General features: G+C 46.3%; 1 protein-coding gene across 1 annotated transcript in view; it reads right to left on the reverse strand.

Moving 5' to 3' along the window:
- The window catches only part of FAF2 (Fas associated factor family member 2), a 28,093-nt gene that overhangs the window by 3,785 nt on the left and 7,577 nt on the right, over positions 1–16,731 (reverse strand). The window contains 6 exon segments of the mRNA XM_054038350.1: positions 438–529; positions 613–698; positions 1,948–2,086; positions 4,362–4,438; positions 5,244–5,378; positions 8,015–8,083. Of these exon segments, the coding sequence (XP_053894325.1) occupies positions 438–529; positions 613–698; positions 1,948–2,086; positions 4,362–4,438; positions 5,244–5,378; positions 8,015–8,083 (598 nt within the window).

The raw sequence follows: 16,731 nt of genomic DNA on the forward strand, positions 1-16,731 counted from the left end.
GTGTGAAACAGCCAGTACTCCTCTACCCCGATAGCACGCGGTAAAGCAGCGCTCCGGCGGGGGGGGCGGGGCGGCGCACTCCGGCGGATCAAAGCAAGTTCAATATAACGTGGCTTCACCTATAACACGGTAAGATTTTTTGCCTCCCAAGGACAGCGTTAAATCGGGGTAGAGGTGTATTAAGAGCAGAGGGCTCCTTGGGCTGCAATATTAGTCTCAGATATGGTATGTCCTCGGTTATGCAGAACATGGTCTGGAGTAGCCCCATTCCACTCGGTGTAGTAAGGTATCACGGGCTGGTCTCTGGGGCCTATCACTTACTCACCTGCACACGGAAATGATCAAGCCTGCAGAACAGACGCACATTGTCTGCAATCCCAATCTGTTTAGTGCAGATTTAACAAGAATCAGGAAGAGTTCAGCAGGGGGACACTCACCTCTGTATCCCTCTGGTTTGTTTGTGGAGCATGCCCAGAAAAGCATCCTAGTGTTGATGAGGGTGATCACCTCCGGGGCACACAGAGTGTTGCTGGAGGAAGAGAAGAGATGGCAGACATAGAGCTGGGTCCCAAACACATGGCCAGTTATTTAAGAAAACGCTCTCCAACCTACCGACAGAATTCATCTGAATCTTGGTGGTCGTCACCGTGCAGATAAACCAACAGGAAGCGCAGCTCCCGCTTAGCGTCATTCAGCGCCTGGGGAGAGCACAGAAAAGCTGGAGTGGGAGGGGCCTGCTGCCCCTTTGGTGTTAGGGTGGGATAGGCCAGGGGAAGCAGTTTTTCAATCTAATGTGGTACTAATTGAAGAACATGCCAGACCTCCCTCCACACCCATGTGCCCAGTGAATTCTCTGCCTGCAGGAGAAAGGAACCCTCGACTGGGCTTTCCTCACTGCTCCTTGGCAGGCAGGGCCTTGGGAGAATGGCAGGCAAAGCACTGCACGCCTAGTGACCCAGGAGGGTTTCTCTGGCTCAGCCTGCAGGACTCCCATGGCCCAGAATCGTGCAGTTTTTGGCTCCATTTTCCAATGTGGATGATGTAGGATCCAACCTTCCGACCACAGCCACTGAAACTCGTTATTAAGCTGATCTCTGTAACCCCCCACTTCTCAGCTGAAACACGTCACTCCGCAAGCCTCTGCTGAACTGGCACTGAGCTGCTGATAGATGACCATAGGGCTGCTGGGTAAGTTTGGGTTCTAAGTATGGCCCCTTGTTCCTGGGGGCAGGGACTGCTGGAGGGAATGACCTCAGCCCTTGAGTAGAGCTAAGGGATATAGGCTGAGCAGTGCTCTCTGGCACTCAGCCACCTCCTGGGATGGACTCCACAACAGAGGAGTGTGCGCGCATTGGGGCTGGGACTGGAAGGGGGGGAGCAAAGACAGACATGTTAGGGAGCCCCTCTTCTTCTGGGAAGAATCATCACCCCAATCCAACAAAAGAGGGATCTGTTCTCTCCTTTTACCTCCTGGACTCAAAGGGGCCATTTCCCCAAGTTTCTGAAGTTACTGGGCTAAGTTCTGCTCAGACTTGCACCGTGGCGCGGCCCCGGTCACTTCCAATGGGGTGTACATCAGGACAGACTTTGGGCCACTACGTCAGCTTATAAAACTGATACTAGCAGAACAAAAGAGGAGGTGTGGGCTTCTGAACCACAGAGACTGCTGAGAAACTGCCAGATCAGCTTTGCCTTCCCAGCTTCAATTGTTTGGCACGTCCCTGAGACTGGCAGAGACCCCACCATGGCAAGTGCCTACAGTGGGTTGGACTCGGGTTCCTAATACGCTCATAATTGAGATCTCCATTACCTCGTTACTGAGTCTGAACATTAGTACTGGACTTTTAAAATGCAAAATGGTTTTTGTCATTCCTCTTTAGAGCCAGTGTGCCAGGCAATACCAGCAAGATAGTCCCACATACCTTTGCACCAACATGCCCTACTGACCTGGCTGTATGTTCCCTGGTAGAAGACAGGGTGTATCCTCCCATATTTTTCTTCAAACATATGAATAAACGAAACAATGTCACCCACTGGGTCCGTGACCCTACTGCGAGGGTCAGGGCGTATAAAACGCACGGCAAACCTAGGCGAAAAGCAAAGGACACTGGAAATTCAGCTTACTGACTTTCCGAAGAACTTTTTCTGGTCAACATTTACAGCTAACACACTGACTACTCCATCTTGAGCACCCTAGAGAATAACCTAAGCCAGGTAAAGTTCCGTGCTCCAAAGCATCAGCTGATTGCCAGAGGTTATGATGGATTTCCTCACCTGCACTCCCTCCATGAACAGCGCTGCATAAAGGCCAGGTGTATTGTGTGTGTGTGTAAGGTTCAACATCCTCTGAAACACCAGGCATAAGCCACAGCCAGAGACAAGATACCAGATTTAAGGGCTCACTGGTCTTATATTGGCTGGCAATTCACAGGAAGTCGATCAGGACAAGTCTCTTCCAGAACTGCAGTTCTGTTGCACAGAGGGTTTAACGCACGACTGTTTATTTTAGGCAGCTGCTGGAAGAGGAGATTACACCAGGGAGCAAATCATTACAGCCTGTTGTCTGTGTCTTGGCTCTTTAGACTGTAAGCTCGGAGGCCGGGACTGTGTTACCCTACATGCTTGTTCCCGAGGGGAACCTTTGGGCAGTACCTCAATAGATAGAAGTGTGCCCATTCCTTGTTTGGTCTCCATTGCTTAATATTTAGGAACTGCAAGTGTCAGCCTGATTTCAGGTTAGGATTAAATACATTAGTTTCCTTTACAGATTCAGAAGACACTGCTAGGAATAGAATCAAATCGTAGGGCTGGAAGGGACCTCAAGAGCTCATCACGTCCTGCCTCAGCACAGCGGGCTGGGCCATCCCTGACAAAGTTTTTCCAACCTGTTCTTAAAAATCTCCATCGCCTATTCCAGAGCTTAACTACCCTTAGAGTTAGAAAGATTTTCCTAATTTCTAACCTAAAACTTCCTTGCTGCAGATTTAGCCCAATACTTGTGGTCCTACCTTCAGTGGACATGGAGAGCAACTGATCATCGTCCTATTTAGAACAGCCTTTCACATATTTGGTCTTCTTTTCTCAAGTGTAAACAGGCCGTTTTTTTAAACCTTTCCACATAGGGCAGATTTTCTAAACCTTTTATCATTTCTGTTGCTCTCCTCTAGACTAGCTCCAGTTTGTCCACATCTTTCCTAAAGTGTGGCACCCAGCACTGGGTACAGCACTCCAGCTGAGGCCTCACCAGTGCTGAGTAGAGCGGGACAGTTACCTCCTTTGTCTTCCGTATGACATTTCTGTGAATACACCCCAGAATGACAACTTTTTTCACAGCTGCCTCACACAGTTGACTCATATTCAACTTGTGATCCACTATAACCCCAGGTTCTTTTCAGCACCACCATCATCTAGGAATTATTCCTCATTTTGTAGTTGTGCATTTGATTTTTCCTTCCTAAGTAAAGTACTTTGCACTTATCTTTCCTGAATTTCATCTTGCTGAATTCAGACCAATTCTCCAATTTGTCAAGGTCATTTTCAACTCTAATCCTGTCCTCCTAAGTGCTTGAAACCCCTCCCAGCATATTGTCATCTGCACATTTTATAAGCATACTCTCCCACTCCGTTATCCAAAACATTAATGAAAATACTGAATAGTATTGGATCCAGGACTGACCCCTGTGGGATCCAACTAGGTAATCGCTCCTAGTTTGATAGCGAACCCTTGTTAACTACTCTGAGTACAGTCTTTCAACCAGTTGTGCACCCACCTTATACTAATTTAATCTAGAGACATTTCCCAAATTTGCTTATGAGAGTGTCACATGGGACTGTGTCAAAAGCTTTAGTAGATATGATATATCTTGATTTTAATGTTTCCCCCCATCCACTAAGCCAGTAACCCTGCCGAAGGAAGAAATCAGGGTGGTTTGGCATGCTGGCTATTCCTTATAACCCTGTTATCCTCTAGGTGCTCACAAAATGATTGTTTCAGAATTTGTTCCAGTATCTTTCCAGGTATTGAAGTTAGGCTGACTGGTCTATAATTCCCTGGGTCCTCTCTGTTCCCCCTTCTCTAGTCCTCTGCGACCTCACCCATCCTCCATGAGTTCTTGGAGATAATACTTCTCTGAAATCTACTTTCTACTATACAACATTCATTTGTTACTAACTTTTATGTTCTAGGTTTCCAAGACACAGAAACCAGACAACGCTACAGAGAACTTTGAAGTGTGAGTATTTGCTTAATACAAACCCTGATGGTCTTATTAGATATAACACCAAAAGCAGCACAGCCATACTTGGGAGTTAGATTTTGCTTTGCTACAATCAATAAACAGCCTGCACAAAAAAGTACTTACCTAAATATATCAAGTAATGTGTAATAGGTAAATCGGAATGGAAGCATTATCAAGTAGTAACCCCATCCCAACAGGCCCTGAAATTACAAACAAAGTGTTAGGTATTTATCCCTGCCCCTTGAGACACAGTAGTGCAGATAACCCTCTATCCAGCATCAAACACGCTGCAATATATGTGAAACAGACAGTGTGGTCTAGTGCTCTGATCTCAGGCCTGTAAGCTAGTGACTTGCTGGATGACCTCAGGCAAGCCAAATCTTCTGAGTAGTCACCAACAGGTGCCTCACTTTGAGAGCCCAACCTGAGACATTTTAGGCACCCAAAGCCAGTGACCACTTTTCAAAAGTTGGGCTTTAATCTTCCATCTCACTTTCCCTACCCGTGAAATAAGGATAACAGCACTTACTCATCTTACAGGGGTTCTGTGAAGACTGAAGTGTTATACAAGTGCTACATATTAACCATCTACAGTCAGGTTAATTGACATCTTATACTAACACACATAAAGCAGACCACATCAGTTCAGCAGGCTGTCATACAAATAGATGGTTCTACAGCAAGAAAGCATTCTAGCTGAATTGGGACAACTGAATTGGAATTCTGCTCTGCCCTCACTCCAAGCTATATGGGCAGGAAGGAGTTTGCTGTGTACTATGATAAATACCAGAAAGGAAAACATCCAAAGTAGTAATGGAGAGGGTAAGAACAGTTCTGCCCAGGGAGCTGCACTGTTTGTAGCTTTCAGGAGAAAATATTTAGAAACAAGAAAGCAGATCTGCTAAGGAAACGGAGTTCCTTTCCCTGTTGATTGATTTCTTTCCTTCTTCAGAGATATCACCCATTCCACACAACGAGACAAACCCAAACTAGTAAATAACTTGCCCTTGGTTGCGGCCTTGAAACAACATAGCTGTAGATCCTGTGGTCGGCTGTATTGACCTGCAGCGGCCGGGATGGAGGTGGATTGAAGACACTTGGGACACCCTCTTGCTCATTCAACCGGTCCTGTACAGCTGCCTATCATAGGAGGAGCAGCAAAAGGGACCCATCAAAAGTTGCCATGGATACGTGCAGGTTAGAGAAAATACACTGGTTCCATTCTGAAGTTTGTGGTAGGTGTTAGTTGTCCCTATGCCTAGAGCCCTGGACACGTGCAACTTAACACATCAAAATAAAGTAACTACTGCCAACTTCCAGACTAGGTGTTTCCAAGGGGTCTCACATTTGTACAACACTGAGCTTACACGGTGCTGTACAGTTGGAGAGCTGTACCAAACAAGCAATCCGTTCATAGCCCTACCTCCCAGTCTAGGGGCTCCACGCGGTAGTATAGGAAAGAATGCAGGCACGTGGCAGGAGGTCATCAGTGGAATGTTAGGCGCCATTAGGAAAGGGATAGATTAAGAGAGAAAATATCATAATGCCATTATATAAATCCATGGTTCACCCGCACTTGAATATTGAATGCAATTCTAGTCATTCCTTAAAAAAAAAAAAAAAAAAGATATCCTGGATTTGGAAAAAGGGCACCAAAAGTGATTAGGGGGATGGAACAGATTCCACGTGAGGAGAGATTAAAAAGACTGGGCCTGTTCATCTTAGAAAAGAAACGACTAAGGGGGGATATGATAGAGGTCTATAAAATCATGACTGGTGTGGAGAAAGTGACTAGGAAAGTGTTATTTACCACTTCCCATGACACAAGAACCAGGGGTCACCCAAAGAAATTAATAGGCAGACGGTTTAAACCAAATAGAAAGAAGTACTTCTTTACACAACGCACACTTAGCCTGTGGACCTCGTTTTCAGGGGATGTTGTGAAGGCCAGAAGTATAACTGGGTTCCTAAAAGAACTAGATAAGTTCATGGAGGGTAGGTCCATCAATGGCTATCAGCCAAGATGGTCAGGAATGCAACCCCATGCTCTGGGAATCCCTAAGCCTCTGGCTGCCAGAAGCTAGGACTGGATGACAGGGGTGAATCGCATGATAATTGCCCTGTTCTGTTCATCCCCTCTGAAGCATTCGGCAACGGCCACTGTCAGAGACAGGATACTGGGCTAGATGGACCATTGGTCTGACCGAATGTGGCCGTTGTGTGTCATGATCTAAGCGGGTGTTAAGAATGTTTTAAAAGGCGTGACAGAACTGCATGCATGTTGCCTGGAAGGCTTGTAGAGGTGTAGGGGACTGCATGGTTGAAGACGCTAAGACTTAAGAGTGGTTTAGAGGGGTGCTTGTAAAGTGTGCAAGAGGAGTAGAGGTAAATGGGAGCAGAGCCACAGAAGGTCAGTACAGAGATTCAATATGGCAAAAAAAAAAAAAAAAAAGTTGGTAGCTTCTCTAAATGGATTGAAGCGGTAACAATAATGAGCAGTTTTACAGCAAGTGTGATTGGGCTGAATTCAGTTCATAGCTATTGTGAAGTGGGAATTTTGGTAATATTTTTCTGATTCCACTCTGGGCCTCAGTGTCCCTCTGGTGCTTTGCACTGCTATGCACGGAGTGTGAAGGGTTAGAAAGCTCTTGGAGGAGAGCAGGGGACATGAGGTGAGTTCCTCACACACCTACCTGTCTGAGTGTTGAAGGACTGGCTGAAACCAACCCATAGCAATAGAGCATGTGGAAAGACAATGGAAACCCCAATCACTAGCACGTTCACTGATAGCAACCAGCAGCCACGAGGAAAGAGATTTCCCCCAACCCCTCAGCAGAAGAGCAGAGCAAAGGCCCCAGGTGGAGAACAGAGGGGAAAGGTGTCATGTGGCTGGGTTAAGAGCTGGCCTTTGGAGTGACACTCACCTGGCTGGGACCAAGGACAAAGGGACAGAGACAGGAAGAAAGAGCTTCGATAGCAGCATTGCTGAAGTGGCCAGGTTGAACTTTCTCTTAACCTTTGCCGGCTTAAGGACTTTCAGATGCTGTACGCCAGGTGACTGTGTGTGGAAAAGGTCACCTGGGTAGTTGCAAATACTCACTGAGAGTATTGCACCCTGAAGGGGTACAGTACAAGCCTCCCACAGGAGTCTGGCTGGGCTGGATTCGCTGCAGGGAGCCATGAAGACAGACAGAGATTGCTGATGCCTGAAGGTCCAGTTTTGGAATTCATGGGCCTGCCCCCGTGGAATCACGTGGGTTCTTGGGGGCTGGCATACTAAAGTGGTCACTTCCAAGGGACTGGGTACAGGCTGGGGCATAGACCAGACCCTGGGGTCGGTGACAACTTCCATCATGTTTCCCAACATTAGCAAGGTCTGAATGCATCCACTAGGGACGTGTTTTCCGATTTACACTTGGAGATCAAGAAAAAAGGAATACGAGATAACTGCAATTTAGAGAGTGTACACTCAGTTCAATGCTCAACTCAATATGAATGGAAATTGTGAACAACCACAATTAAATGAGACCACCTAAGATTCTTAACAATCAAACAACGGAATAAAGCTTGCTGGGGTGGGGCTGATTAGGAGCTTGGAGATTACTTTTGAAGTGTAAGCACGATGGTTTTATAATATGACCTTGATTATAATTACTCATGTCACTACAAGGATCCTTTAAGAAAGAAAATTCTACTTTGAGAGACCCACAGTCATTCAGACTCTTCATCTAAGTTGATGGAAAGAAAAGTGCCTCCACTATAATTCTAACTGGTACCTCTATGTTCCAGTTGTGTTGCTCCAGGGTGTCACGACACTGGTCCATAGACTCTATGCCAGTCAAGTCCTGGTGAAGGAAGGAAAAAACCAAAGGATGAGTGCTAAGGAAGTGTAATATTTCTATAGTTCATTGCTGTATTTGAACAGAGGCGTGTAACCATAATACAAAATTAATAACCAGACCCTTTCGTTTAAAAAGCTTCCCCTCCCAATTCAGCATTGATTGCTTCCGGCAGTTGCTCATGAAAATCATGCAACTTTTGTAGGTATTCTTATTTCTTCTGTGAAATGCTGAATGTCAGCAATCCTCTCAGACAGGACTTTATGTTCTCCCAATATACTAAGCAATCCCCAGCACTTCTGCAAGTTAGGTAAGTATCTTACCCATTACCAGCTTCTAGCCAGACTGAGCAATTCAATCCGCCTTACTGCCTGGGAGCCTTCCCCTCCACTCCAGAAGGAATGGGAGGCTGTCACGGAGTTTGGGGGAGACAAGGCCCTGCACCCCCGGCTTCCTGCGATTCACCGTGACTCTCAGCCAGGCAGTAGAACAGAAGGTTTATTAGACGACAAGAACACAGTCCAAACCAGAGCTTGTAGGCATAAACAGGACCTTAGTCAGGTCCTTCTGGGGGGGTAAGGATCTTAGACCCCAGCCTTGGGGTTCCCTCCAATTCCCCAGCCAGCCCCAAACTGAAACTCTCCAGCCCCTCCTCCCCCCTTGTCCCTTTCCCGGGCCAGAAGGTCTCCTAATCTCTTTGTTCTCCAACACCTTCAGCTAGCACCTTTGTAGAGGAGGGGCCCAGGCCATTAGTTGCCAGGAGACAGAGTGTTGGCCATTCTCTGTCCAGACAGCATCACATCTGCCCTCTAGGGCTCTGCAACAATCACACCCCCTTCTCCCACCACCTAGATACTTGAGAACTGCATAGGGGAAACTGAGGCACCCACACAGTATTCAGAGAAAACATTATGAACATTCCCACTTCATCACAGAGGCTACTCCTAAAAATAAATACACACAAAGGTCACGCCCGCCCCCCCAGCTCCTGCCTAGCAGGGAGTGAGGGAAGCCATTGGCAAGCCTTCCAGCCCGTTATTTCAGCCACAATTCATTGCAACTGTAAAGCGATTAATAGAATCACAGAATATCAGGATTGGAAGGGATCTCAGGAAGTCATCTAGTCCAACCCCCTGCTCAAAGCAGGACCAATCCCCAGACAGATTTTTGCCCCAGATCCCTAAATGGCCCCCTCAAGGATTGAGCTCACAACCCTGGGTTTAGCAGGCCAATGCTCAAACCACTGAGCTATCCCTCCCCCTTCAGGTGAAATGAGTGATATTATTGAAGATATAGCATTGTTCAGCTTTGCACTATATGCTGTAGTGTACGTCATCCAGTTTATACAGATACAGCACTCTGAACATATTACAGGTCTGTCTCGTCTTACGCTGGGGTTACGTTCCACAGTCAGCGTGTAAAGCGATAACCGCTTATAGTCAAAATTACATTGCGTGTAATGGCGGACCGAATCGCCCACACTACAGGAACAGTATTTAAATTGCTATTTTTCTCTTTTGTTTTTGCTGACCACGTAAAGCTGAATTCACACATGTTAAAAGCGCGTAAGATGCGACAGACCTCTACAATATGATCTGAAACTCAGTACTTGTGCAAAAAAGACCCAACCACCACCTACAGACCTCACAGCAACTGGGGCTCTCAGTACTCATTCAACAGCAGGTAAGCACAATTTAAATCCTTGCTAATCAAAACTTCTGCACAAGAAGTCACATGGACGTGGGCATCTGATATTGTAAGATAGCAAGCTGACAGAACTTTTGAATGATGACAAAAATCTTTGGGTAAAGTGAACATTCCTGTCACCATGCTGGAGAAATAAATCTCTCCCCACCCCACCCACTAAAAACCTCCTCTAAAATACATAGTAAAGTTTTATTTTGTGTGTGTCCATCACCATGGTATCTGAGCACATATACAGATTTATAGAAAACTATGCTGCTGTTAGCCCTGTAGAAGCAACTACTTGAAGCAGTCCGTGAAAGTTAGGCACAGTATGGGAGACGACATTAAGTGATGTTGGCGCACAAACTTAAAAGTAAATAAAAGAAAGCCCCATTGGCTTCTGCTCCATTAAAAAACAAACCAGTAGGAAAATCCTGTTCCGGTTGGTAAACTGGAAGCCCCTGGGGAGAGCTTATAGTTGCAGTAGTAATTTTATGGGGAGGTGAGTGGCAAGGGAAGACACGATTCATTTTAGTTGTTGCGCCTTCCAATGCGCACTGACCCTTTTAAGCCAGAGTCCATTGTTTCCCGTTCTGCCTCATTTCTTGTACCAACTCCCTCAGCAAGATCTCTCGTAAGGCCAAGCTTTATTAAGATTAAGTAGCTCATGTTCTGGACTGACTCACTGTCTGCACAGACTGTTTCAGTTTCTTTCCTATCACAGTGGCTTGAAAGATTTAGTGGACATCTAGCTTTGGGATTAAACCCGATGGCCAGAGATAGATTTAAAATTTTTATTAAAGCTAATGTTAAAAAATTATATAGTACACAAGTTAAGAAAAGGGTGTCTGTACATCTGGGTATAGCGCTTAGACTATCCACAAATACAAAGTTTGTTTTAAAAGTAATAAGATACATATAGGTTTCAGAGTAGCAGCCGTGTTAGTCTGTATCCGCAAAAAGAACAGGAGTACTTGTGGCACCTTAGAGACTAACAGATTTATTAGAGCATAAGCTTTCGTGGACTACAGCCCACTTCTTCAGATGCATATAGTGCATAATCACCAATAACCCAAATGTAGGTGAATAAATATAAAAATACAATTTAGATATTAGAATCCGAATACTCAGGTACATCACTCATGAAAAATTGTACAGAGAGTTGGTTGTGGAAAGCAAAATATATCAATAGGGTAAGCCTACACGGTCAGGGAGGTCCAGGGAAAACACGCTGGTGAAAAGCCCAGGCTCTTCATTCCTACCCCAAGCTGCTGAGGTATCGTGGGTGCTGGGATATCTAATAAGGGGCTGTCAGGTGTCTGAAATTTGAAGGTGCCCTATAGCATAGAGGATATGGTTGCTTGGTGCTACAGCTCCTAATACCTAAAGTGCACATTACTCATCACAGATGAAGTCCTCTGAGGTACGGAGGATCTGTTAGTTAACCAAATGCAACAAGCATCATGTCTACCACTTCGACTCCCAGTTCTGTAAAATAGCGAGACAAGCTCTCACTAAGTCAGTTCTCATTCAGTACTTGAGAATATTTTGGGTTAAGTTCGGTTTCCTATTTTAATTTTGAGCCTTACGGAAACTTGGCAAGATCCAACCTGCCCCACAAGATGGGTTTGCTTTACTGCAAGAGACAGCATGCTCTGGCTGTGAAGGTGGAGTGGTAATCTGATATAAATTCCTTTGGGCAGTCTCCAATTATAGCCATCCATTTTCTACATCTGTGCACCTTTCATTCCAGTCCACTTTTGCTATTCCTGTTTAATTTTGCTTGCTACCTCCCCAAGTTACTTGGCTCTTTTAGAACAGATATCCAGGTCCTCTCAAAAACATTTGGCTGTCCAGGTGAGAATGTTTTGAGGATCAAGGGACTTCAGTTGCCTTACTGAAGATGGATGGCTCATCTGTTTTAGGAACCTGAGATTTTTCTCTCCACACAAACATGTTGGATTCTCCCTCAACTGTTAATTCACCTTGTAAACAAGAGCAGTGCTTGAGATTTAGCACTTGGACTAAATCAGGATTCTGTTGCTCCCAAGCACTCTATGTCCATCTACTCTTTGCCACAGCTACAAGACTGGACCTTTTCTCATTAGCCTGACACCACTCAGTGACAGTGTACATACAAAAATACAAAATTACATCAACCCAGCTAAGGGTATGTCTACACTACCCACCGGATCGGCGGGCAGCGATCAATCTATCGCTCTCCCGTCAACTCGTGTACTCCAGCGCCGCGAGAGGCGCAGGCAGAGTCAATGGGGGAGCAGCAGCAGCAGACTCACCGCAGTGAAGACACGACGGTAAGTCGATCTAAGTACATCGACTTCAGCTAGGTTATTCACGTAGTTGAAGTTGCGTAACTTGGATCGATCCCCCCCCAAGTGTAGACCAGGGCTAAATCACACACCTGAGCGACATAGTTAAGTCGATCTAACCCCCGGTGTAGACCGTGCTAGGACAGAAAAATTATTCCATTGGCCTAGCTACCGCCTTTTGGGGAGATGAATTAACTAGGCTGACAGGAGTGGCCCTCCTGTCGATATAGGTAGTGTCTACACTGAAGTGTTACAATAGCACAGTTGCAGCAATGCAGCGGCACCGCAGTAGGGTTTCAAGTGTAGACAAGCCCTCAGTCACTTAAATCAGGTGTTTCTAGCCTGGTATTCTTGTTCATCTGAGATCTCCAATTCAATGACACCTGCTTTTGTTGCTGAAATATCTTATCAGTAAGTTTAAGATTTTGTCACGGTTATTTTTAGTGAAAGTCACAGACAAGTTGTAGGAATAAACAAAAAGTCACAGAAGCCATGACCTGTCTGTGACTTGTACTAAAAATGATAGGGGGGAAAGAGCCCCGGAGCCCCGCTGTGGCTGGGGACTTTGGGGCCCCCCTGCCACCCGCAGCATCTGGGAGATCTGGGGCTGCCTCACCGGCTGATAGCTCCAGCCCCACTGCACCAGGGCTGAAGGGAAAGTGTCATGGAGGTCTCTGAAAGTCACTGAATCTGACTTCTGTGACAATCTTATCCTTACTTATCAGCAAGTTTCATGGCCATTAAGCCTCAGCTTTAAGGATCTTTTACAAAATTTGCTGTCATTCAACTAAATTCCAGGCTTTTAACTCCATCCACACGTCATTGTCTGCCATTATGAAGTATCCTTCTGAAACCAGGAGATGGATAAACTACATTTGTAAGGGCATGTCTACAATACGAACTTTTGCCTCCACAAGTTATGTTGGCATTAAGCCACCGCAGTTAGTATATTGCTTGTTTCTCTTCATATTTGGCTCCTTGCATCTGTGCTGCACGTATTCACCAGGAGTGGCTGTGCTGATACACAGCACGGTGCACCCCGAGTAGGTATCCCAGCACACAACCCGCCACCATCCAGCACACTGTCTTTTGGTAAGTTTTGGCAGAAACTAGTCATGCAGGGGTGACTGGGAGAAAGGGGTCAACTTACAAGCGTACAGCTGTCTCCATTCCATGTCATCTATAGCCCACAATTTTCACCTGTTTGAAGATCCTATGAACCAGTGCAGCCCTCCTCGCTCACCATCTCTGACACAATCATGGAGCCCGAACAGCTCTGCACTACTGTCATAAGTGTTGCAAGCACAAGACACACAATCCTCCAGTACTGGCATAGCTGCAAGAGGAGACGCGGGGAACGGGACGATTTGCTGGAGGGCAGATTGCTGAGAGACAAGCGAGAACCAATTCAGGATCGTTGGTGGCATTCATGAAGCAGCTGCAAATGATGGAGTGCCGCTTCTGGGCCTGAGAAACGAGCCCTGAGCGGTGGGATTGCACTGTAATGCAGGCTTAGGATGATGAGTAGTGACTGCAGAACTTCTGGATGCACAAGGTCGCATTCCCAGATCCACGTGCTGAGTCTGCTCCAGGCCTCCAGCGTAGGGACCCCAGAACAAAAGCTGCACTGACAGCGGAGAAGTGAATAGCGATTGCATTGTGGTAATTTGCAATGCTGGATTACTACCAGTCAGTGGAAAGTCATTTGAGAGATGGAAAAATCCACTGTGGGAGCCACGGTCCTACAAGTGTGCAGGGCCATTAACTGTCTCTGGCTATGCAGGACTGTGACTCTCGGCAAAGTGCAGGACACAGTGGATGGATTTGCAGCAATGGGGTTCTCAAACTGCCATGGAGTAAGAGACAGCACACATATCCCTATTTTGGCACCAGATCACCTTGCCACAGAGTATGTCATCAGAAAGGGCTACTTTTCTATGTTTATGCAAGCCTTGGTGGATCACCAGGGATGAGTCATCAACATCGAAGTTGGCTGGTCAGGGAAGGTGCATGACGCTTGCATCTTTAAGAACGCAGTTTTCTAGAAAGCTACCACCAGGTGCTCTTTCCCAAGCAGCAGATTACCATTTGCATGTTGACATTCCAATAGTGATCCTGGGGGCCCAGCCTACTCCCAACTCAAAGTCATACACCAGCCACCTCAACAGCTACCGGTATCAGCTCAGCAGGTGCAGAAGGACAGTTGGATGCACTTGTGGTAGCTTGAAGGGATGCTGATACTGTTTGGTCACAAGATTGAATCTCCGTGAAAAGACTATCCCAGCCATTACAGCCGCCTGTTTGTCCTGCATAATATCTGTGAAGGGAAGGGGGAAAGTTGCCAGCGGGGTGGAGGTAGAGTGGCTTTCTGCTGACTCTGAACACCGAGACACAAGGGCTATCAGATGAGCACAACAAGGAACTCTACAGCTTAGGGAAGCTCTGGAAGAGCACTTGAACAGTGAATCCCAGTAACGTGTTGTGGTGTACTGGGCTTTACCTGGACATGCTGTTTTGAGGCCTGTTAGGAATTGTGTGGTGCTTGGTGTACATCTATGAATATAATACTGTCAAAGTAACTTAATTTTATAGTACTTGCTGTGCATTTATGATGATACTGTTTGTCACTGATCCTGAGTTGTGTCACTCTGTACAATAACAAGTAAGCAGGTGCTTTCAGCACCACTAGCCACTCTGCAGCATATGTAATTATTTTCCCAACAGAACTTTATTGAGTAACAAAACCAATGCAAAGAAAACTCTGTGCAATTTAAAAGCAAAAACATTAAAAACTGACTAAATTTATGGAACAGAACTTTACAAGGGGAAGGAACATTCACATCCATTTTAGCTATACATACAGCAACCATGTCTTTCACAGGTCAGTGCATGTGAAAGTGTAGCTGTTTTTAATGTCCCCTGACGTGGAGTGGTCAGAGTAGAGATGTGGGTCCCTGGTGCCACGTGGAATGTTGAGGGGAATATAGAGAAGTGCTGTAATGGAGTTCTCCATGGACTGCAAAGGGAAGCGAGCCCATGACTATTGAACCTTTAGGTCCATGAGAGTTTGCAACATCTGTGTGTGCTGCCGGAGATGCTCCATTGTGTCCTGGTGCATTTTCCTCTCCTTTTTCTGCACCTTTTTTCTGTCTGCTCTGTCCTCCTCCATACAGTCTGCAATATTCACCCTCCAGGCCCTCTGCTCCCGGTCTGATGCAGCACTGGCTTACATGATCTCGCTGAACATGTCATCCTGAGTTCTCTTCTTTCTCCGGCTCAGCATTTGGCAGGTATGGAAGAGCAATCTCTCACAGCCACAACAGCAGCAACTACAGATAAAACACACAAACATACCATTGTCAGTACAGTCACAACAGAAAGCGGAAGTTAAGATTCAGAACTCCCTTCCCTGCTCCCCCCCGCGCCCCAAAGTTTTAAACAAGACATCCTTATTGACACTTCTGCTTCAGAGCGCTTATGCATGGCACCACTCACAGAACTAGCCTTGGTGTGGAAAATGTAGGGGGAAATGGCTCAGTTACATTAAACTATCACAAAAACAACAAGGAGTCTGGTGGACCTTAAAGACTAACAGATTTATTGATCCATGCATCTGAAGAAGTGGGTTTTTTATCCACGAAAGATTATGCACGAATAAATCTGTTAGTCTTTAAGGTGCCACCAGACTCCTCGTTTTTGTGGATACAGACTAACACGGCTACCCATCCGATGTTAAACGATTAGTATAGAGAATGGAACTGAATACTGCAACCATTTTCCACACGCAGTAGTGATTTTAGCGGATATCTCACTCCTGAGGGTGACAGGCACAGAGAGCACAGCTGCTGCTGGTCCCAAAACACCTGGGCCCATCTGCTGCCAGCTTGTTTATTGCAGTGGTGCCTGCTGAAGTTATTGACTACTGGCATGGGAAAGCGTCCTACTGGGAAGGAAGAAATAAGGCTGCCACCCCCAGAACCCTTTGGGAGAGGATTGCAGAGTACCTCCACGAAAGTTTCATTGAGATCTCTCAGGAAGATTCAAGTGACATCCAACTGCTCTGCATGCCCGCCTGCCTAACTGTACAGGGGAATGCAAAGCAGACAACACCTCTGCCTCTCTTTGTTGTACCGCTACCACTTCTAGTATGAGTAAGTTAATGAAAAGTCCATAGCTGTGTCCTGTTAAGTTGGGGATGCCATCAGTACATCACTGTAATGGGAAATACATTTACACTTACCTGAGGTTCCTTCCCCTGCTCTGGGCTCGTCCATGCTCTACTGCCAGGACTGACTGGATTGCAGTGGAGTCTCAAACAGGTCCTGGCTCACAGTGCAGCCGGACCCATCAGTCACATGTCCCCCATCCTCCTCCTCTTCTTCGCTGTTCAAACTAGGGGCCTGTGACTTGGGCTTCTCGGAGAGATCCATGGTGGTGTGCAGAGTGGCGGTGGGGTCTCTGCCAAGTAAGCATGCAGCTCTTTGTAAAAGCTGCAAGTCTGCAGCTCAGACTGGACCAACTGTTGGCCTCCCTGGCCTTCTGATATGCCTGCCGCAGTTCCTTTGCTTTCATGTAGCACTGCTGCTGCTCTCTCTCATATGCCTTCTCCTGCATCCCATGCAATTTGCTCGTAGATGT

This window comes from Malaclemys terrapin, chromosome 8 (assembly GCF_027887155.1).
Source record: "Malaclemys terrapin pileata isolate rMalTer1 chromosome 8, rMalTer1.hap1, whole genome shotgun sequence".
Taxonomy (NCBI): domain Eukaryota; kingdom Metazoa; phylum Chordata; order Testudines; family Emydidae; genus Malaclemys; species Malaclemys terrapin.